The sequence below is a fragment of the Melospiza georgiana genome, chromosome 3, assembly GCF_028018845.1.
Source record: "Melospiza georgiana isolate bMelGeo1 chromosome 3, bMelGeo1.pri, whole genome shotgun sequence".
NCBI lineage: Eukaryota > Metazoa > Chordata > Aves > Passeriformes > Passerellidae > Melospiza > Melospiza georgiana.
The window spans coordinates 63,399,847-63,423,416 of NC_080432.1; the positions used below are offsets into that span (position 1 = coordinate 63,399,847).

Consider the following 23,570-nt stretch of genomic DNA (forward strand, 5'->3'; position numbering starts at 1 on the left):
CATATGATTTCCAAAGCTGTTTGAGAGTACTTTTACTTCTCTCCATCTGAATGAGTAAACTGGAATTTGTAGCAAACAGCTACAATTTTTGCTTCTGAAGCATCAAAAATTGCACAAGTGGGAGCATATGACATGAAAACACACTCCCCCTGCGTATATAGCAGAAGTCTTTAAAAATCCTCTCTGTGAAGTTAGGAATCAATGATTATGTTAGCCTTATAGCAAGTGCTGTCATTGCAAAAATGGGCAGTCCCTTCCCTCTGAAATCAGAAGAACACAATGTGCTTTTTGAGCTAAAACACATGATCAGAGTCACCTCGTGGACATTGACTAAACCCATGTTTACAAAGCAAACTCACCATTTCCCTGATGGGAGATGACTGTTAGCTTTTAGGAAAAAATCTATGGACTCTGTTATGTAGTTCAGCATATGCTGGTAAATTCCCATGTGTAAATAAATATCCTTCTTTGGAAGTATTTTTCTTGGGGAAATTCTGGCACTGCTGATACAGGGCAGATAGATTTTCCCTACATTTGGAAAGCTAACTTGAATTTCTGGCCACTCATAAAGCCTCTCACGTTATTCCCCATGCACAGAATTTGCTCTACACAAAGGAAATGCCTTTCCTCTGCTTTTGAAAGTCCAAGAATGAATTCACTTCCTCATTGTCACTGAAGGCTGTGAGCTTTGAACAGTCCCAGAATGTAGTTAACCTCTTAACACATGAGATTCTGAAACCTGCTGAATGCTTAGCACTTTTGAGGCAAAACCCCAGTAGAACAGTTTGGTTGAGAGTGTGCCAACTAAGATTAACTTTCACATCTAAACTAGTAACTCTAAAACAGGATTTGCAGTAAGTGCTGTTGGTACAGAACCCTCACACCATCCTGTTCTCTCTAACAAAATCAAAACAGTCTGTTCCTGAAAGAGATGTTGGCCATGTGGCAGCAGTTTTGGGTCTGACACAGCCCAAGAAACTCAACAGGCTGTGGTGCTGTCATGTTTAGAAAATTGTAAACATAAAAGCCAGCCAGGAGCATTCACCAAGTACTGTAGAAACTGATATTTCATGGCTACTTCTCCACATTTAGATGATTTGGGGGAAATGACAAAAATTACGGAAGAAAAGAATGACAAGCTTCATGCTCTATGATTCATGACTAAAGATTACCTTCACATGGTCACTTTTTATTCACTTAGCCCTCCCCATGTAATTCCATCACTAAGAGCTGCTGAGAAGAGATATTTCCATCTTGAGAGAAAACAGCATCAGCAGTTTTCCCATTTTGTCAAGGAATGATACAGTCACTCATTCAAATATGCACCAAGTACATGGAAATTAAAAAATTCAAAATAGCTTTACTGATTTTAGAGAGTGTAAGGCTAGTTTAATAAATGGAAACACAGGTAACAAAATACATTATTGGACATACATAAAAGAAATGAGAACAGTTTGCGGGGTTTTTTTTCCATTCAGATCATACAAACTGGTTATATTTTGGCAGAAAGTAAGAACTTCCAGTGAAACTAGAATACATTGGGAAAGAAATACAGAATGCTAAAGATCTGGAAGACTGGCAAGTCTGCTGAACAGCAGGTTGTTCTATCTAAGAAAGTTTTACTGACTGCATTACATGTTGGAATTGTTCGAGGAACAGAGGAGAGAGGAGTAAGAGCTTTAATTAAGTGAGCAAGCATTTGCTGGCTGCATTCCTTGGCCCTTCCCATCCATTCCCAGAGGATATAGCTTTGTGCTAAATGCTTACTTCATACCTAAAGTCAGAATGGCTGATCATCTCATAAGACAGGAATATAGAAAGGAAAATAACAGTAGTCCCTGCTTGATTTCACATGAGGCTTTATCTTTAGCTATTTATTTGTTAACCACTTGCTGACTCATGGATACTGAACTGCCAGCTGAAGGAAACAGCTCCAAAACCAGACTCTGCTTTAGAGTCCCCTGCTGTGGTGTGCACTGACATTTTGGTAGCACAGCAGTCATGCCAGCCTAAAGATCAAGTTAAAAGCTACAATGGTTGGGCTTACAATACCTAAACCCAGCCACTGCTCTGTGCATTAAGGTAGTTTTGGAAAACAAAGACGTTCCCGTGCAGAATCCATCCCTCTGCAGTGCTATCTATGCTGTGCTTTATGCTTACAACCCCCAACCTAAATCAAAGACCATTCTGACAGTAGTAGTTTCACAGTTAAATTAAGTTTGCTACACATGGATGGTAACTCTCTGGAAGCAGGGACCATGCTGCATGGTAAATAACCATGTGTCTAGGCGTTAAAGTACAGCAAACACAACACAAGAAAAGATTCTATTCTAAAGGGTGTGTAGTCAAACAAGCATGATAACAGAAAAGTGTGAGGAAAGAAGCATTCACAAACTTATCATACAACTGAGAAACTGAGGTGTCAGAATGTAAGCCACAGCCCCAAATCCCACAAGAAACTGTGAAAAAGCACAGGATGGAAAAGTACTGGGAACAATCCGGCCTGCTGCTATGCGCTTTCCTGGACAGCTTCTCAACCTCTGTGACAAACAAGGCAGTGAGGTCAATGGGCCTTTGATTTGGCTTTCTACTGCTGTACTTAGTTTAGCCACACGTCTAGTCTGAGCCTGCATCAAAATCTACTGAAATCACTTTGCTCTCCTAAGCAGAAATAATGTTGGTCTTCCTCTTATTTCTTGCTGGGGCCTTGTTGGAATTCTCTGTACTGTGCACTGAAGAGGGTCAGTAATGCCGGGCTGTGCTGCTGTCTTAAATGTAGCTATACATAGCTATGTCTGCAGTTCCTAGGGGCCCTGAGCCTTGCTGCAGTATCTACAGATACCAGAGGAATAAAAAACAAGTTACAAAGATTTTATCATCATTGCTTAAACTTTTCCATGCATTTCACAGACAACATCGCTGAAACACCTCCAGACCAGGAGGTAAGTATATGGTTAAGGCAAATCTTCAGTGTGGTTAATGCCATACTTCATCCCCTTACAGATGACAAAATCTGTTCTTAGAAATGCCCAGCGTTTGCCTCCATAGCTCATTTTTCACACTGCTTCACCATCCTTTATGGGAGAATACCACCCTTACAGCTTAACCTTCAGGTTAACAAAAGAGGCTGAGGCAAGATTTGAACTTTCAGCCTCTTTGAACCCACTGCAGTTCCAGCCCTTCTGACACTTCTCTCAGAAATACTAAAAAGAAGGAGAAAATGAGCTCACACAGACACACACACAAAAAAAAAAAAAAAAAAAAAAAAAAAAAAAAAAAAAAGGCAGAGGAAGCCTTGGCCCCAGGCCATAAATAAGAATCCCTACTTCCAGTACAGTCATTTGCCAATATACGCTGGTAAAAGTCTTCTTTGGAATCCCCTACTTTCATAAATAACAATCCCCTACTTCCAGTACAGTCATTTGTCAATATACCCAGTAAAAGTCTTCTTTGGAATCTGTAGTTTCTTTTACTGTATTCAGATGGGTGTAATGGAAAAAATCGCAAAACCAGTTCATCTCTTGCTATCTCAGTGGCAGACACGATTTGGGGTTTTTTTGCGTTTGTTTGTTTGTTTGTTTGTTTGTTTTACCGTCATTACTTGATTCAGTAATAAGCACCATCTTTCTGTCTGAGAGATGTTTAGGGGATTTTCCCCCCTCTCTTTCCTTTGCACTGACAAGCTCTTATCACTTCTCCACCAGGAAAAGAAGCAACAGAACAGCTCCTGGAAGACAGAAGTGCTGAACTCAAGCATGACCTCAAGCACTGCTCTTGCATTAAAAGGGATTTCCCTTTAATGATCCTTTTCCTCCCTACTAGATGAATCACACCTCTTAAAGAATTATCTGATATTAAAAGACACAGCAAATTATTGAAGTATTAAAAGCCTGGATGTTACTATCCATAAATATAGTCATATTACTATAGTCATCACCTTAGCATTGAATATTATGTGAGTACTGTCTTAACATTGAGTCTTTCCTAGCGCAGCCTCTCAAACATTTGGCAATGGTGTTCTGAACACTCTGAGGTCCTGGTTTAATTTAGTGAGTGTGAGCTACTTCTTCCTGAACAGTAAAAAGAAGCAAAGTAATTAAAATAATTTAGAGATACAAACCTGAATGGCCTTGAGAGATTTCTTTTTTTTCCCCAAGTACAATAAATAATTGCTATTGATTGATGTGCATGAAACTGATTACCTAAATTTTCACAAAAAATGGATATTCTGCAATTCCCAGTGACAGCTTTCTCCAGGGTTATGCAAACATTACACTTACAAGGATGGACTGTTTCACCCTTATGCTTAACCAGAATGTAGATAGCTGAAAATTAAAATATTTCTTATTCTGTCCTTAATGTTGAGAACTTTCCTCTTCCCTCAAGAGATGACTGACATGCATATCTACCTAAAAATACATGCGTGCATGTCCATAGTTATGTGTGTGTATGTGTGCATATTTACACGCACACTTTGAAGAAGAAAATTTTCCTTGACTTTATACATATCTATATATGCTTATATTTCATTAAATGTAAGCATTATACCATAAATGATGAGATAAACTATAGGATATAATTACAAAAAAAAAAAAACCAAAAAAAACCAAACAGGAGTCATTCAGAAAAGAGGAATGTATATTCGTGCATTCTATAACTACTGATGTTGCTGATGTTTTTAATGTGTTCCCATATTGCTGAGGAGTTATGGCTTACAAGACAGAACTTTATTTTGTGCTGTGCAAACTCAGATCAAATGAATTCCTGCCATCCTGCTCAGACCTGTTTGATAAACATCTGTTCCAGCAATGTGCAATCAACTTTGAGTTTATCAAGGTGTAAACAGTAATTTTTAATATTCAGACGTGCTTACCATTTAGAAACAAAAAATAAGTTGTTGCCTTTTCAGGTTTTCCTGGGTCTCAGCATCTCCATCATGGCTAGGACTACTTGTTAATTTATTTGCTGCAGTTTCCTATACAAAGCTCAGATGGGCTGTAACTCAGTTCTTTTTTCCCTACTTCCCACCTTAGCTCACCATTCCTACTCCACAGTGAAACCCTCCACCACTTCAAGTACTCTCTGTAAAACCCTGTGAGGGGCTGGCCTTCATATTATGTGAGAGACATGTCTTGGATAAAAATATTTTTTTTCTCTAATCAGGATCACTTCAGCAATCTGCTACCTCAGTCCCCAAGAGAGGACAGGGGGAAATGTCCAGGAGAAGGGAACAGTAAGATGCTGGCAGAAACATATACTGTGTAAATGAGAGCACAGATGCTGCCCTAGTTATGCAAGCCCAGTTCCCTCAGGCATCCAGTTCCCTGGATTTCAGCCACCCCTCAGACTACCAATCACCAAATGCAGAGCCTTCCTACCCAGCTATACTTTCCAAGACAGTAGAGAGACTAGGGGAGCAAAAAGAAAAATAAAACAACACACCCACAAAAAACCTTAAAAGAAAACTCTCCAAGGAGAGGAGGAAAAAAACGGGAGGGATTATTCTTTTTCCGGCCATATCCCTGACTTCTTTTTGAACACAGGCAGAGGAGAAGGATGGCTGCTGTGCAGAGCCAGCACAGGCCTGTTAACCCTGGGAAAGATCATGTTGCCACATAACTCTGCTGTGTGACACGAGCAAATTATCTGAGCCAGCTGCTGCTACTGGAGGTGAGGTGAAGGAGTTCAAAGCTGAACTCATCCAAAATCCACCTGTTCTCTGAAGGAGCCAATATTTAAGACCTGATTTCAAGGTGTGCAGGCTTCTCATCCTGCCACTGGGAGGGATGGATACTCAGGAACAGGCAGGAGCTCATTATCTGGGAAGATGAAGTGTTTTCATACTGCAAGAAACTTTGTTCCACTGTATTTAATTTCTGGGTGCCTTCAGATTGTAAGGCTGTTGAGCAAGAAACTGCCCCTTTTCCATCATACGTCCCATCCATAAATTATATTAACAGGACTGAAAGATTGGTGTTTTATTCGGTGAGTTTTTTTATTGCACAGATATTAACACATTGTTTAAAGGTGTGCATTAATTGTTTACAATAATTAAATTTAATTATTCCTATAAACTGCTAGTTGCAGTCAAGAATTTACAATCATATTCAGACACTTAGATCTCCCTGACTTGACAGTTTTAGCCCAGGGTTCTGCTCTTTATCTGCAACAATCTGACCCCCAGCAGGGCTGGATTAAAGCACATGTAACATCTCCTGCCGAAAATGTTAGCGTATTGGGACTATGGGGTTCTATATTGGCCTAACTTGTAATTTAACAAATCAAGTCACTTGTGGTACTTACAATACAGAGCCAAAACTGTGGAGCACATACAAGCTACATGAAAAAAAAACAAAACAAAACAAAACAAAAACAAACAAACCAACAACAAAAAATCTTGCATTGGCCTGAAAACCGCCTGCAAGAGCAATACTTTCCATGGGATGTGCCCCTAATGTCCTGCTGGAATGCTGGGGCAGGGATGTGGGCATGTACCCCCAAGCAGCTGCAGCCCCAGACTCGTGCGCCAGGCAGGCGCGGGCCACGCGTGCCCGTGAGGAGGAGGAAGAGGAAGAAGAGGAGGAGGAGGAGGACACGGGCAGGGCTCCCGGGGCAGCCGCCTCTCCCGCTCCCAGCCAGAGGCTGCGGGGCACGGCCGGGGCGCCGCTCTGCGCAGGGACACGGGGCTTTTCCGGACCCAGCCACGCAACACCGGGCCGGCCCGTGAGGGGTGCGGAGCCTGCGGGACGGGATGGGCAACCCCCTGGCCGGGGGGGAAGGAATAAGGAAGGAAGAAATGACATCCCGGCTCCCGAAAATCCCGCGCCTGAGTCACGGCGGGCGGGGAGGCGGCGGGGCTGCCCGGCGGCGGCGCCCCCTGGCGGCGCACGGCCGCGCCGGTTGTCACAGGCCGGAAAGTCCCGGCGCCCTGCCGGTGGAAATCCCCGGTGGGGGTTTTTTGTGTTGTGTTTTCAATCTCCCTTTTTTTTTTTTTTTTTTTTTTTTCACCCGGACGCTTAAACAGAAAGGGAAAAAAACAAGAGGCTGGGCTCAGCCCTTCATTCCGCAGCGGCGGCAGCGGCAGCAGCAGCAGCTCCGGCGGGGAGGCGGCGGAGAGGAGGGAAGGCAGGAGCCCCGGCGCGGTGGGGGTTGATGCTCCGTCCCATCGCCTCAGCCCCGCTGCTGAGCAGGAGTCACGGCAGGATCGGCCGGAGGAGGAGCCGCCCGCGGAGAGGTGAGCGCCGCTCTGGGCAGGATCCCGGAGCACTTTTGCAGGAGGGCGCCGCGGGGAGCGGGCGGCTGTGGCGGCGGGCCCGGCCGCAGCCCGTGTGGCGGCCCCCCGGCCGGGCGGGGACGCTGTGCCCGCTGCTCCGGCCCGGCCCGGCCCGCGGGGGCTCCGCGGCTGCTGCGGCTCGCAGCGCGGCCGGGCTGGCTGCGAGTGCCGCGGGGAAAGCCGCCCCGGAGCTGCGGGCTCCTTCTCCTGGGCCGTGTTGTGTCCTTCCCAGCCTGCACGCCCAGCCCCCAGCGGAGCAGTAGGGCAGGGAGCTAAGAACGCGGAACACTTACTGTGTGTAAACCCGTCATGTGGGATTTAAAAGAGCCTCGCTCCTCATCTTCTGATTTGGCTGAGAGTAGTACTGTGTTTTGCTTTGTACCGAGCAAAAACCCAGGCAGAAAAATCTCGGGGGGCTTAAAAGGTATTAAGCATGTTTGGTTTAGAAGTTTTAGCACTTTATGGAGAAGTTTATTACTTGCTGGTTTTCAGATAGAGGACAGAAAATGAAAATAACTTTATGAAACCATTGGCAGATCTCAGAACAGTATTCAGCTTTCCCAAGCTCAGCATCCTCAGCATTACACCTTTGGAAAGGATGCTGTCTCTAATTATTGTTTACAGCTGTTCCTTTCTGGGAATTCCTGGTCATTACCTGTGAGAAGGTTAAAGTAGCATAGCGCACAGCAAAGCACAGTAGACTATAAATTGATATAACTGTAGCTCAGTTTTCTACTTTTAAATGAGTCCAGCTAGATGTGTATTGAGTTCTGTTTGTTTCATCACATTGATTTTGAAAATAAGGGTTGCTTGGCTTTTGCCTTGGTTCACATTTATGACTGTAAATAGCACAGGCAGTAATTTCCACCTGTGGAGGGGAAAAAATGCTGGTAGAGCATAATATCGAATAATGTAGTTTCAGTGAGTGCTTCTGTAAACTCAGTACTTTTTGTTACTTAAAGCTGGAAATAACCATTTCAGAGTTGATGCCGGTAGTGCTTAGTCATGTGATTAATCTTTATTCGTGTAAAAAAAATCCCATTGACTCAATGTTTCTAGTAACATAAGTAAGGAATTCAGCACTTTGGTAATCTCAGAGCAAAGTAGAGCTGTGGTTATCACATAGATTGGTAGGGGGCTGTTTATATTTCCTTTTTAGACTCATTCATGCGTTTAAATGAAGGATTACATAAATAGCATGTGTAAAACTATATTGGTGAGGAGAGTGGATGAGAAAATATATAATTTTCATTTTAAGGCTGTGTGCTGGTGGGGGAATAATAAGAATATGCCATCTTTATTACCTAAAGGAAAGCTTTTCCATATGTTGCAAGATGTGACAGCTGTGCTCACGGTCCGGAGTGCTCTTAGGGTGTGTGAATGACATCACCTAAAGCAGGACTTTGTAGCATCGCCTGTTTCATCTGGCTCTATTTAGGGCTTGCCGGGTTATCCTCTGTATCTCTCCATCAGCTGGTTCTCAGAGAGGTTATAGAGCTCAGCTCTTGGCACCTGGAGTTTGAGGTCCCCTCTCACCCTGAGCGGCTCTTTTCAAAAGCTTTGGCTGGGCATTTGGAGGTGGATGTTGCCAATGGAAGTGCCTGGGTGAAGAGGAGAGAACAGCTATTTCCTTGGGGGGAAGGAGGTGCCAAAGCCCTTCTGTGCAGGAGGGATCTTCTGCCTCCATAGACCTGGGAATGCCTTCCTGGTCAGTCTGTCAGGCTGGAGTTCTTCTTCCTCTCTCTGTGCCTCCCATCTCCATGAGAAAACTTCCTAATTGTTGCATAAACAATCTTTAGTTCCTTCTAGTACTTGATGCCCAGAGATTGATACACATACATGGCTTGATACTTGTCCCTAGATCTGTAATCACAATGGTAGGTTCTCCTAATTGACTAGTTGAACTCTAAACATTTTAGGCATGCATACTTTTATTTGTCTTGATACAATTTTTGCTTTGTTTTTGAACAAAGCAAGAATGTTTGTGGACAGCATGGAGAGTCTCTCCCTGTAAAAACAGGTTATTGATGTTCTTGTTGTTCTTACTGTAGTGCACAGGGGTTTTGAGGGATGTGGTCCCTACATTTGGCTCTAACTAGCCACAAAGTTAGTGACCTCTGAGTAAGTATTTCATAGAGTGTAGCAGGTTTGAGGTTATGGGCTTCTTTTTTTGTTTTTCCTGCTGTACTCCATGAGGCGAGAGTTACTGAAGAAAGGGATGCAGGGCAGTAAACATTACATGTCCTGCTGTGGAAATATATTGGGGGTTTTGAGCCAAATGGAAATGCTTTTTCAGCTCTGTTGACTTACCAGTGAGTAATAGTGGCACTGCAGTCTGCACCCCCACACACGGCACAGGCACTTCTGAGCCATAGCTCTGCCACTCACAAAATACAGAGAGCCTCGAGAAAAGTAACCTAAGCCTGTCCTCCAGTGACAAATTCCTCATCCACCATATCTGGCCACTGTAAGTATGGGACTGATACTGGCACAGTCTGCAATTCTTGGTGCTCTTTCTGTACTCTTCTGACCATCCCTGCTCAGAATGTATGGGCTGTGGGAATCTGAAATGGTCATTAACTGCTTTTTTTTTGGCATGTTATCAAAACAAGATCTTGAAAGGTCCTGAAATTCATCAAGTGCATATGGGATTACACTGTGCAATTATCAATTAGTTAAGTTTCCAGGATAATTTTCCCTTCCCTTGACCTTGCCTTCTCTTATCCTTATTTTGATTTAAATGCTCTTTTTGAATGATGGCGCAGTTTCCTTACTTATGCATAAATCCTCTTCAATATCACAGTAAATTATATTAGCAAATGCGTGGGATAAGCTGATCAGTGTCTGTATCTGAGTAATGCAGAAAAGTTAGTGAATGTGAGCTTTGAAAAATGTTGTTTATGAAAGGCTCAGATGGGCTGCATCCACTCAGTACTTGTTTTAGGCAAAACTTCATCCAGAATCCCACCCTGAAAGTGCCTTCTCAGTCACTGCAGAAGTGATAGCACTGTGATAGAAGGACACTAACATGCCAATAAAAGGATCCTTTTTCATTTCAGATGTCTTCTAGAAACATGGCTGGCCAACACATCCTTCCCCAAGCTTTGTATCAGAGCAATATGCTGAAGGCTATGAAGATCAGAGAGAGGACACCTGAGGATCTAGTCAAACCTCCCAGTGGAATAATTCATCACTTCAGGACTATGCACAGATACACCATAGAAATGTTCAGAATGTGCCAGTTTTGTCCCCAGTTTCGGGAAATGCTTCAGAAGTCCCTGACTGACCAGGCTACCCAGACTTCACTGGAGCGCCACAGGAAGCTCAACTGGTGCAGGGAGGTTCGGAGACTCATTCCTTTGAAGACTAATGGTAAGTTTTGAGCAGGTCTTTGCACTCACAGTAAAACAGGTCATACAAATGTATCAGCTTTATTAATAGCATCTGAGTTCACATTACTGAAACAGAAGCACATGGCTTTAAAACTGTGCTGCCTTTCAATCTGTTTTGAAATTAAAATTCTTTCCACATGATGTGCTGTTCTGAGGCTGTAGCAGACCCTTGGCCATACCACAGTATGTGATTATTGTGGGAATTTCACAGGTATTTTCATAATATCAGTAACCTGTGGCACATCAGAGTCAAGAAGAAGGCAGGGAAACTTGATTTGGAAGCTACTGCCTTCCCATGGATCTGACTGCTACATGTGGGCTGCCTCATCGGAAGTGCCAAACATCCTTTAATGCCAGGCAAGAGGAGCCTTCAGATGCCTTGAGTGACCAGGGATGCATTCCCATGTATATTTAGCAGAAGCTAATATCCTTCCAATAAGCCCTGCTGTTGTAGCTGGCAGGCAGTGCTTGCTTGCTGACCCAGCTTTAACAGGGATGGCAATGGCAGTCAGAACATGGAGCCTCCCAGGAACCTGACACTGCTGTCCCTGGGTCAGTGCCCCACTCTGGGGCTTCTCTCTCATCCTCAGCTCCCTGCCTGGGTTTGCCAGCTCTTGCCTTCCCTGAGCACCCACTGCTAAGTCCCATGTGTGTGACTGACACCCATCTTTGTGCAGCACAAATTTTGCAGCGCCCTTTTCTCTCAACAGTCGGTGCTGGTTTCAAGACTTGGCTTTTGGGTTACTCTGTGTGTGTATTGCATCAAGTGCTACAAATGAAAAGGCACAGTAGTAGTGCCAAGATTTCCTGAAGAGGTTATGTTTCTCCACAGTCTTGAGCAGGAAACCTTGGCACATGACTGTAAGAGTCACAGGCATTTTACATTCAGCGGAGGAAAGATTCAGTAATGGCTATGACTTATGGTCACGCAGCTACAAACCTGGACTCAGGATTCCTTACAGCACAGGTTGCCCCTAACCAGGAGCAATAGACTGGGACAGTGAGGACTTCAAGAAAATGAGAAATACTTACTCTTTGCTCAAGGAGCAGATCACAGCAGTTATAGAAACACTGGGTGTGGTGGACCTGCAGCATTGTTGAAGTCCATGTTGTGTTCTGGGTTTGCTTCTTTTCATATCTGCTTGTATACACATTGCCCTTATCTTCCTAGTCCACATTTTTTTCTTTTCAAGTTCTGCCATATTTGTCAGTCTGACTGTACACAGCTATGTTGTACAGAAGCCATAAAAATAGACCCCCTGAATAAATGTCACTGCCCAACCTAAAGCCTGATGCTGATGTGCATGTCTGTAACTGTTGTAGAGGCATTGACCTTCTGGTGGGCTTTTTGGGCTGCCTCTGCATTGGTGTAAAATTCTCATGACTGCAGTTAGGGGTGTGCACAGAAGTTGTGGAATCTTGAGCTTTGGAAGGACCAGAGTTGCAGCCAGGGCAGGCAGTGCTTTGCATGTACTGGGAAGATAACATCACTCCAGGTGTTGCATCTTAAAAATTTCACTCGAGCAGATTTTCTAGGAAAATGGACAATGTGCACAATTTTTGCCTAGGGCAAAGAGTAACAGTTTTAGAATCCCCCATCTCCAGTCAATACAAATCCTGCAGGGGTTAAGGCTGCCTGGGCAGACCCTTGTTGGTGACAACATTACATTCAGCAGCACTGCCCTCCTTCTTTGTCTCATGGCCGTCAGCCAGTGTGGGAGTAGTGTGGACTTGGATCCCGCCCATGAGCAGGCGTACCTGTATACGAGGTGCTGAAATATTAGGGCAGGTTGAGGGAAGGCAAAGCAAGATTTGTGGCTCCCCATACACTGAGCAGACAAAGAACTTGGCTTCACTTCAGTGCTTCAGGGTCATTAAGTGCATGAGTAGGAGTGGCTTTGGTAACCTGTGGGTTATGCAAAGTAGTAGCATAGAAGGACCTTTGTAGGAGAAAGAAGGTAGATTGGACTGTAGGAGAGGATCTCTGAAAGACGTGCAGAAGCCTGGAGAAGCCCTGTGTTATCCCAGAAAACAACTTTTTTTTTTTTTTCTCCCCTGCAATGTGAAAAATACTTTTTAAACATCTAGCTGCTTAACCCATAGATATCGGAAGAATATGTCAGTTCTCTCAGTTAATAGTGAGCTTTCTTCAGAAGATTCTGGGTTTTTTTCTGATTAAGGTTGTAGCTGTTGAAACCAGAGAAAGTATCTCCTACAGGATCTTTTGATGTATATTTTACCCACTGTGTTTGTGAATCTGCGGAGTGGTGGGGTTTTCTTAATTAAAAAAGCCATTTGAATCACCACATAATTCTTTGCAGACATCTGAATGGAGATAGAAGGAAAGCAGTAGGAGGTACAAAAATCGAAACTGTTAGGGTTTTTTCTTCTTTTTTTTTTTTTTTTTAATTGAAAAATTCCGGCATGTATTGGCTGTAGAGATTTCACTTGTATAATGAATTGGCATTCATTCCAGCTCGCCCAGCCACACCCCCTGGGAAAGTCCGAGGGAGGCCACGCTGCACCCGCAGAACAAAAAGTACAACTGTTGCTCAATTGCTAGTCAAACGGTGTGGGGGAATTCCAAGTGCTGTGTAAGGAATTTTGGGCAGTGCTTCTAAATAAAGAACCGAAAGTGAGCTCTCAGAGAGAGAAGAAAATTAGTCTTATCTTTGCTCTAGATTTTGCAAAGGGAAAATTTTAATGGGATTAATATGTCATCTTTCTTGGTCAGAAGGAAACACAGTCAGTTTTTCTGTCTTCTTGGTTGTTCCCTGATTTTTGAGCTCAAGTAAGCAGCCTGCAGAATTGAAGTAAGCTTTGCAGGACCACAAAAAATAGAAGGCAGTTGCAGGAGCCTGATATGCACCAATCCCATAACAATTTATGAAGCATTGAGTAGATTTCAAATTATATTTTATTCAGGAACTGGAGTCTGATGTAGGCTTTTCTCTGCGATTTCACAGAATAAGTAGCAAAAGTGTTCACAAATGGTGTAATTGAACTCATCATGTATATGGCAAACCGGGTTTCATTCTTTTGTGGGAGTTCTTTGGGTGGGTTTGTTTGGGTTTTTTTCATGTGAGAAAAATCTAGTAGCTTTACCAGGGTTGATGTCTTCTATTCCAAGAAAATTGCTGTGGTTTCTTAGTATTATGTGAATCTCTTTACCACTGTGGTAGACATCAGACCTAGTTTTGCATCTGAGGACGTGACAGTAATGATTCTTGATGTCTCCCTTTCAGGGGAGACATCCCCTTTTGAAGAAGATGGATAGAGACAGAATTTGAAACCCAGCCATAGATGTACTTCTTGTCACACCTTTTAATTAAGTTAGTTATCTCCTCTGAGTCTCAGTTTCCTCTCTGAAACTGCAGAATATCACAATCCTTCCTACCTGTAAAGAGGAATTTTTCAATGCAAGGAGATTGTGTAAATGAAAATCGAATCACTGTTTTTCATTGACTTAATTTTGTGTTTTAAAATCAGCCCTCTAAATCATATATGTAACAACTCAACACACAATCATTTCTAAGAGGAAGGCCAGAGGTGTTCCTATGATTGCTTTACATAAATCACCTGCCAGTCCCTTTCTGTCTCCTTTTTTATTACAATTCCTCCATCAAGCACAGCCAAGTGCCAAGCAGTGCTCATGAGGGAATATGGTGTTACTATAATATTTTCCTAATGGTTTCCATTATCTCAACCTCATCCCATTGGGTGTATATTTGTATAAACACCAATGAGGGAGATTTACATCTTTTTTTTTTGTAATTTTAAGATGATTTTGTTGTGTTTAAAAAGCTATTTCAGCTGTGTTTGACATTTGTAGTTGACCCCAAAATTTAGTTTGTGATATCAGTCAAAATTAAGTAAGATAGGTAAGGGGCATTGCTGGATGACAGCTTAACTTGGACTTGTGCAGAGACAAAACCAGTAGGGAGGGAAGTTTTTTCTTTCTGTTTCTGAACAGAGACCATGACTCTGGTCTCCTTCTTTACCACCCTTCTGTCTGAGGCTTAGAGAGAAGTGCACAGGTAATATGCATATTTGAGGTGTAATTCTACATCCCACAGGCTTGTGGCATTTTATTTAAATAGCCATTTGAAAATAATGCACTCTTTCTTTTTTTTTTTTTTCCAGGTGATGGAAATTGCCTTATGCATGCTGCATCGCAGTATATGTGGGGCATTGAAGATATCGACCTTGTCTTAAGGAAAACATTGTTTAGTGCTCTCAGGGAGATTGACACACGGAACTTCAAGCTGCGCTGGCAGCGGGAGGCTGTTAAATCCCAGGAGTTTGTGGAAACAGGACTCCGTTATGACACCCGGGTAAGGCAGCCTGAGGGAGTGGTGCTGTTTTCTGAGTGCTCGCCAGCGTTGCCTTGCTGGTTCTGTTTGCTTTGTGGCTTCATGGATTCTGCCATTAATGGAGAGCAGAAATAGTCTCCCTTTGGAGGAAATGGGAAAATGTGATTGTTTGTGCTGCAGCTGGCTCCTGACCTCTGTGTCTTTGAACCATTGGTGACAGCTGTTTCTTTCCTCAGAACTGGGAGGAGGAGTGGGAATACCTCATTGAAATGACCTCCCCAGAAATATCTGGGGCTCGAAATAGACTTCCCTATAATGCGCTGGAAGAAATCCACATCTTCGTCCTTGCTAACATCCTCCGAAGGCCAATCATTGTCCTTGCAGGTGAGTTGCCTGGCCAGTCATCCCACTGTGTTACTCTTGTGCTGTGTTAGTGATCTTAGTCAACAGGTAGATGCATTTCAGAACATGGTGTTTTCAGCAATTATTATAAAACCCCCAACATACATTTTCTCTTGCCTGTAGCACATAATTATTTGTGTTTTCTTTTTCTTCTTTATGCAGATAAAGTGGTTAGAAGCTTAGAGTCAGGCTCCAGTTTTGCTCCTCTGAATGTTGGTGGTGTTTACTTGCCTCTCCTGTGGCCAGCTGAAGAATGCTACAGATACCCAATTGTGCTTGGCTATGACAACATGCATTTTACACCACTGGTGACTCTGAAGGACAGCGGGCCAGGTATTTTTCAAGTACCTCGCTTGGTATTTATGTTACTTCTTCAAAATTACTGTGCTGATAAAGCATTTGAAATATGATCTGGTTTAGATTTGCATTTTTAAAGTTAAATTAGAATAATTTGAATTATATTCCTAAAATGTGAGCAGAAAGAGCTTTGTCTGTGAATCTGAGCAGAAAGAAAGGTGGCTTCAAGATATTCACTGAAAGTAGAGTGCAACTCACCTGCTTGCAGGCTGGAATTGGTCAAAGGGTAACATCTGTTTTATTGTATTCTGGCCTCCTTTCACATTGTAAGAGAAGAAGCTTTGAAGGATGCAGTCTCACGGCAGGGTACCACTGCCTGGCAGGAATAATGAAATATATGCTTCACCATTTTTAACACATCTCTTCTGAGTGGGCAGCAGTTCTCTAGGCTCAGGTTACAGCATCATCCCACAAAAAAGCATAACAAACAAAGGCCTACAATCCTGTTCAAGTGGAGTAGATAGTTGCTATGGGGACATTAAAACTACTGTGCAATGGGGCTAAGTTTGTGATGTAGCTGTGTCTGCAACCTCCCCCATGCAGAAACTCCTTGCTCTGCCCAGCTGTTCTCTTCTCTCTCAAAAGTTCAGTGGTGGTATCTCCGTGTGTTGCATTTTGTGGTTATTCCTAACTGGGTGGTTATGTTTGTGTAAATATACATACACATATACACATATATATCTCTATGTGTGTTTTTGTGTGTGTATGTGCTAATCCATCTTGTTTCCCCACAGAAATCCGGGCTGTCCCTCTGGTCACCAGTGAGCACGGCAGATTTGAGGATTTGAATGTGCACTTTCTGACAGATGCAGAAGAGAGGGAGAAAGAGCAGCTGCTAAAAGACTACTTGATGGTGATTGAAATTCCAGTGCAAGGCTGGGATCATGGTACAACTCATCTAATTAATGCTGCAAAGTGAGTGTCATTCCTGTTTCCTCAAAGTTATCTTATTTACAGAGGTGGGACAAGTTGGGCAGCCCAGTGTGTTCTTTTGGTCTTTCCTTCCTTCCTAGGTGGCCCATGTGTTTACTACCTGAAATATGAAACATTGGCATTACTGTTGGTATGTTTTGAAGTAGTATGAGCTGAGGCCAGTCTAAATTTAAGGGCAAAAATATGTTCAGATTTAGCAAACTGAAACTAGCATTTTAGAGGAAAAAATCCATTTGATCAGTTTCAGTGACTTTTGTATTACACAGGAGGTTTGCTGAACAGTAGTTAAATGCAGGAACTAGTTAGCCCAAGCTCTTGTGCTTTGTGTAAGGGCACATTGCATAATGGGCAGTTGGTGTAATTTTGGCTGCCCTGGGTAAAGTCCTTGGCAGTATGTTCTGAGCACAGCTGCCTCAACACCCTGGGCTGTTCCATGTGGCAGCAGGCAGGAAGCTGTGGCCAGTGGAGGAACCAGCATCTCTGCTGGTGCCCCTGATGGTTGAGCATCAGTAACATGCAGGGAGCAGCTGGCATCAGCTTCTCATATTCAGTGGGCACTGGCAGTGATGCCCAACCAGTCCCCTCAGAACTAATGGAGGGGAGTAACTCCCTGTATCCTCTGTCTTTGCTTCCACTACCCCACAGAAAGGAATCTTCGTGCTGTTGGCTGGCTCTTGTGTAGGGGCCTTGAGAATTGAAGTCCTTCTACCTGAAGCATGTAAGCACACATGAAGGGTAGCACTTGAGCTTCCCTAGTTGCTCTGCCTAGATGTGCTCTGGAATATTGCCAGAAATGTTAGCTCCTCAGCCTACCAACTGTGGCATGGTGAAACTCCAGTGTAGGGTTTTCCCTGCAGGTGGAGGCAGTAAGGATGGTATGATGGATGCTTGCATTGCACACACCACACTGAAGCCCCACAGTTTGTTAGAAGAATTCTGCTGGTAGATACAGACCCAACAGGGCAGAACCAGGAGCAGATTTCACAATAAACTCTATCATTATACTCAGTTGAGCACTGATCCTCAAAGAAATTCACCATTTGGGGGACTTTCTGCTTCTGAGAGATTACCCATATTCTTTATGCAAACAGCTCTTAGACAGAAAACCCTCACGTAGCAATGCCTTTTAAGAATACTTCTGTTTGGCATTGTGTCAGGACATTTATTTCAGATGTGAAAGTCTCCATCACTGAACACCTGCTTTTGAAATTATTTCCATTTACAGCAACAGGGTAACATCCCAGATCTTCTGTCTGAGTAATATGGATGTGCATTAAGTCTGCATTTCCTTCCCACGTTGCTTATATTTGCTTCCACCCCCACCATCTGCTCTTTTCAACCACTGATGCAATCTTCCTTTTTTGGCTGTCAGGTTAGATGAAGGCAACCTACCCAAAGAAATAAACCTCGTGGAAGATTACTTTCAATTGGTACAGCATGAGTACAAGAAGTGGCAGGAGAATGCTGAACCTGCTAGAAGAGAGACGTGTTCCAGGAACAGACAGGATCTGTCACTTTCCCAGCTCTCCCTCTTACAGATGAAATGTGAAACACCAAATTGCCCTTTCTACATGTCTGTGAACACCCAGCCCTACTGCCACGAATGCTTTGAGCAGAGGTCCCAAGGAAGCAAAGGAAGAAAGCAGAGCTCCAAAGCAGCACCTGAGAAGCTGAAGGCAGCTGGGTCAGGCTCCTCCCGTGGGGATATTTGTGAACCTGGGGGGTGGACATCTGAAGGGCCTGTAACGGAGCCCCGCTCTGCGCCTCCGACCGCCCCGAGCCTTTTCCTGTACAGTGAAACCACAGCCATGAAGTGCAGGACCCCAGACTGCCCCTTCACACTGAATGTGCAACACAACGGGCTGTGCGAGCGCTGCTACAACTCCAGACAGCTCAGTCCCTGCAACAACGTGGATGACCAGAGACACTTAGACTATGCCACATGCAAAATGTGCCGCCAAAAGGCCAAGAGGACCTTCAATGGTATATGCAGCACTTGCTTCAAAAGGTCTACAGAGCAGTCCCCAAATGGCAGTCCCGCCTTCCTGCCCACCTGCCACCAGAGATCGACATCTGACCCGTCCCAGATCTCACAGATCCTCCACCAGCACTCCTGCCATCAGGCTCCCAGCAGCCATGGCAAGGAGCCCCCGCCACCAGCGCTGCCTCCCGAGGAGAACAGGGGAGGCAGCCTCTGTAGGAAACCTGGCTGCAAGTTTTTTGGGACACCACAAAATGAGGGCTTTTGCACGCTGTGTTTCTTTGAGTACAGGGAAAACCATGGTAAGTGGAGATGGAGTGAGTTTTGACACACTTTGGCTGCAGATCAGCCTCCTTGAACTGTGAAGTTCTGTGTGCACTGAGTGATAAAAGGGCAGGGGGTGATGAAAACAGTGGGAGGAGAAGGTGATTTTCTGTCTGTTGTTATCCCATTGTCATGGTTTAACCCCCAGCCAGCAGCCAAGCCCCACACAGCTGCCCTCTCACTCTCCCACCAGTAGGCTCAGGTAGAGAATAGAAAGCATAAAAGCTGGAGAACTCATAGGTTGGGATAAAGGGAGTTTAATAGGAAAAGCAAAAACTGCATACACAAGTAAAGCAAAACAAAGAATTAATTCATTAATTGCCATGGGCAGGCAGGTGTTCAAGCTGTGTCTTCTCCCATGCACCTTTGCCAGCTGGGCAGTGTGAAAAGCAGAAGAGGCCTTGGCACTGTATAAGTCCTGCTCAGCAATAACAAAAGCATCTCAATATTATCAGTCTTGTGCTCAGCACAAATCCAAAACACAGCTTCATGCCAGCCACTGTGAAGAAAATTACACCAGCCAAAACCAGCATACCATAAAGGGGCACATGGCAGCAGTGTGAGAAATCTGTGAAATCTCTTGTATAACTTCCTTTCAGCTTTGATGGAAGCAAAACCAACTTAAGAGGGGGTGGCTTTTGATACCTCCCCATCATCCACTGCAATCATGGTTTGGTATGAATTTTCTTCACAGAAAAGACAAGTTGTAGAGATCTATAAAGGAAATGCTGTAAATGTATGGAAGATACTGAAAATCAGTTATGTTGGCAAGGTGTTTAAAAAGCCTTGAGGACTCTGTAGATGTCTCTCTGTTCTGGATGTAACAGGTATAATGCTACAGAGTAACCACTGTAGTAGTCTTGACAAGCAGAGCAAGTAGAATTTGACTGTAGATAATTAACTTGTATTTTGGAATAACTTTGGAACTCTACCTTGAAATCTTCCTTGGTAATACACTGTGTGTGCGTGCACATGTGTTTAAAGGCTGACTTTCAAAAAGGCAGTAGTCTGAATAAATCACAGCATGAAATCTTCATCTTTCATGCCACTGCCCTGTTTCACAGGTAAAGAGCCCTTAGGTACAGAGCCTGAAAGGCGAATGTAAGAGAGAATTATTGCTTATCTCTTCAGACTATTTTATTGCTTGTAAGTTTGCTGATACAAATAAAGAAACACGGAGTAGGTTGGGTTGGAAGGGACCTTTAAAGATCATCTAATTCAACCCCCCTGCTGTTGGCAGAGACATCTTTCACAACACTGAGCTTTCCACGTGCGTTCGGATTAGGGAACTTCTGTGCTAGCTTGCAATACCTTATTTTCCAGCATTGCTCATGATGATTTTTTTTTTCCTTCTGATTGTGGAATATATAAGATTGCTTCATGAGACTCAAACATATAATGCACTTTTTCCCCTTAAGCTCTGTACCACTGTACTTCAGTTATCTGATGTGACTGAAATGGTGGATGCTGAAATGGGTAGGTCACAGATGACAGTCAAAGTGAAGTCAAAGGTGAAATTTGTCTTGACTTCAGTGTGATCTAGGTTTCCCACTTAGGGCAAGTTTTTCCCAAATCATCTGTTTCAACAAATTATATGAAAATCAGGCTGCATTAGCACACGTTTGTATGTAACATGAAGAAAGATGTACCAACTGGGGGAGTCTCAAGATTGTCAGAAACCCATGTTTGAGACTAGTTGATATTTTAAATTTATTTTCATTTTTAAGATGGAGAACTTTTTGTAGCTGCTTTGGGTCATCAGATCTGTTGGACACATTCAAACTGCTCCTGTTCATGCTTTACAGACAGTGTTTTGCTGCGCCACCAGAGGAGATCTCAGAGGAAGTCTTCAGCAGCGGATCAGACGGGGAGCTCCGCTGCCGGCTTCCATAACACCGTGTCCTGCCAGCGGCGCGACTGCGGCACCCTGGGCAGCACAATGCTCGAGGGCTACTGCCAGAACTGCTTCATTATAGCCCAGAACCAGCGATTCCAAGAAGCCAGAAGGACAGAAGAGCAGCTGGTGAGGCAGCCAGAAGTAAGTGTGAACTTCTCTAAATCTTCCTCTTGTTTAGCGCTGCATGTTTTTCTCTTGTGGGAGCAACTTGGGATCCATAATAGAAAATCCTCGAATGGCTGCATCTTAACTATGGAAAGACAAGCATAGAGTATATAATGAGTTTTTTCTGCTGCAGTTGAGCAGCACTTGTAAAAAGTCACTCTCAGTTTAGGGTTGCCATGGCCATGCTCAGTTTTACCTCCACTGGGATTTTGCCAGCAATTCCAGTGGAAGCAATTGGACCAACAGCTAGGTTATTTTGTTGACTGGGGAAGGATTTTTGTTCTTAACCCTTAGAGCTGTGCAGCTGTGTCAAGGGATTCAAGTTGCACTTTTGATTGAGTCCATCACAGACTGTGTTTGTTCCAGATAAGGTTTTTAATTCGGTTGGTTTTGGTCTTTTTAGAATTGAGGGTTGCCAAAGATAAAAAAGCCAATAGTTTTTCCTAAGAAATGACGGAATTTGTGATTTTCTTTGGTAAAACTCAACTTGGCTCTTGGTACTGCACTTTGTAGAAGTGCCTGTGAACAATCCCCAGGTGGTTACCTATACAAACCACGAGCAGAGTAAAAAGGAAATGAAAAGCCATTTGTGCTGCCAGCACAGCAGCTGACAGTGTGTTTTAATATTTTTCAAGAGAACAGGGCCGCACAGAGGAGAAGTGCAGCGAGCAGCATTGAGTGCCCAGAAGAGACAGTGTGCTGTGGCTTCGTGTAGAAACAGCCTGGCCTGCAGGAGCGAGGACCTGTGCCTGGAGTGCCGGCGCCTGGGCCAGCTGCCGCCGCCGGGGAGTGCCCGGGAGCCGGGGGCACAGGAGCCTCCCAAGCAGCGCTGCCGAGCCCCTGCCTGCGACCACTATGGCAATGCCAAGTGCAACGGCTACTGCAACGAGTGCTACCAGTTCAAACAGATCTATGGCTAGTGGGGAACAAGGGAGCAATGCCAGCTACGTCCTTCCCTGAAATGGTGCTACGTCCAAAACACTTTAACAGTCCTGGGAGTGGGAGGGTGGAGGGAAACATAAGCTGTCTGCTCAGATCATGTTTATTCCCAAGAATGGGAATAAATTTCTACTTCCTCTAAACACTGCATACAAGAACTGCTGAGAAGGTCACACTGCCTTCTGCACAGAGCTCTCGTTCATGACTAAGCTCCTACAATGCCATATTTAATTCTTGGACTTCCCAGGAGGAAGTATGAAGCATTTGAATCCAAAGAACTTCCCAGTTCTGCCTGTTTCTCAATACCTCCCCTCTCCCAGGGAAGGAGCCATGTCTGCTGTCAGAGGTGCAGGACCTTTTTATGGCTGCATACATCAGTCAGGGGCAAGTCCTTCCTGAATGGGATTACCCAGGACAGACTGATGCTACTTCCAGTTGACATCTGAAGAAACGTGGTTTGGTTTGCCCGTGTCCTTGCTGTTCTTACAGAACTCACAGGGCAGGAGCTCCCACGGGCATTTAGGGTGATAACAGCAAGCACTTCTGTGCTTGCAGAGCCCTCAGCAAACCACAGCCAGATACAAGACCAGCACTGGTCTGCTCCTTTGACATGCTCTACCTAACCCGATTTAGATCCTTTCCCAAATCCCAAGACAACTGGAAAGACAGAAGTTGCAGAAGAAATGCATGTGATGGTGAAAATGTATCCTGCCATTTTCCACTTGTGTGGAAGGAATTACCTCCAAAAGACAAGAAAAACCCCAAAGCCCTTTGTCTTCACTTCTGAAACAAGATTGACTCTTGTCTCTCTTGCACTGCAAATGTCAGGAGTATGTGTGTGCTGTTTGTACCCTCCCTCCCCGTTTGTGTCACACGTTCTGTCATCCTTAATGTGATTCTGTTACCATGCAAACAGCTGGGAGCTCAGTAACAAGAGTTCTTCAGGCCTGAGATTTTACTCCTGAAGTTTATGCATCCATTTCTCAATCTGCAGTAATTTCTTTAGCAACCCCAGCTTTACCACTGTGCCTGTTACCTGCTTCTCTCTTCTCCTTTTACACCTTCTAAGTTTTCAGCATCTGTTTTGCTGCTATGATTTTGGAGGTGAGATCTCTTCTAACTTGCTTCTCAAGTTTAGAATCTTTTTCTAGTTACTAAAAAACCTGTTTTCTAAAAAGAAGAAAAAAAAATTAAATAACTCATCACTTATTTCTGTTAAATTTTATATATTTTGTGAACCTTAATGTGAACGTATGTTTTATTAAAATATTTATATTATTTGAAACAATGCAATTTGAAATTTGCACAGCTAGGATTTTTTTTACATATATTTACTCTAGTGTTGAAAGTTACAAATTTAAATGTATAACTGAAAAACTTTCTCTGGTATAAAGAAATAAATTATTGAAGGATTGAATTTGTTTTTATTTTATTTTTATACCTATGCAAGAGAGCACAGTTGAGGGTGGGACACCCCCAGAAGGAAGCCTTTCTGTTCAGTACTGCCATTCAGCATGTTACTGCTCCTTGGTACAGATGATGCAGCCAAGTGCTTTGAAGAGGTGATAGAAAACTTGCTGTAAGTGGGTGTTCT

At 43.7% G+C, this 23,570-nt stretch overlaps 1 protein-coding gene across 1 annotated transcript; it reads left to right on the plus strand.

Moving 5' to 3' along the window:
- The first annotated feature begins 7,109 nt into the window (after nt 1–7,109).
- On the plus strand, nt 7,110–23,220 carry TNFAIP3 (TNF alpha induced protein 3). The gene is made up of 9 exons (XM_058020605.1): nt 7,110–7,234; nt 10,333–10,645; nt 14,809–14,999; nt 15,215–15,362; nt 15,543–15,713; nt 16,472–16,652; nt 18,043–18,953; nt 20,781–21,013; nt 21,673–23,220. Exons 2-9 carry the CDS (start codon nt 10,333–10,335, stop codon nt 21,955–21,957), a joined length of 2,433 nt encoding a protein of 810 aa, XP_057876588.1. The 5' UTR covers nt 7,110–7,234; the 3' UTR covers nt 21,958–23,220.
- Nucleotides 23,221–23,570: the final 350 nt, after the last annotated feature.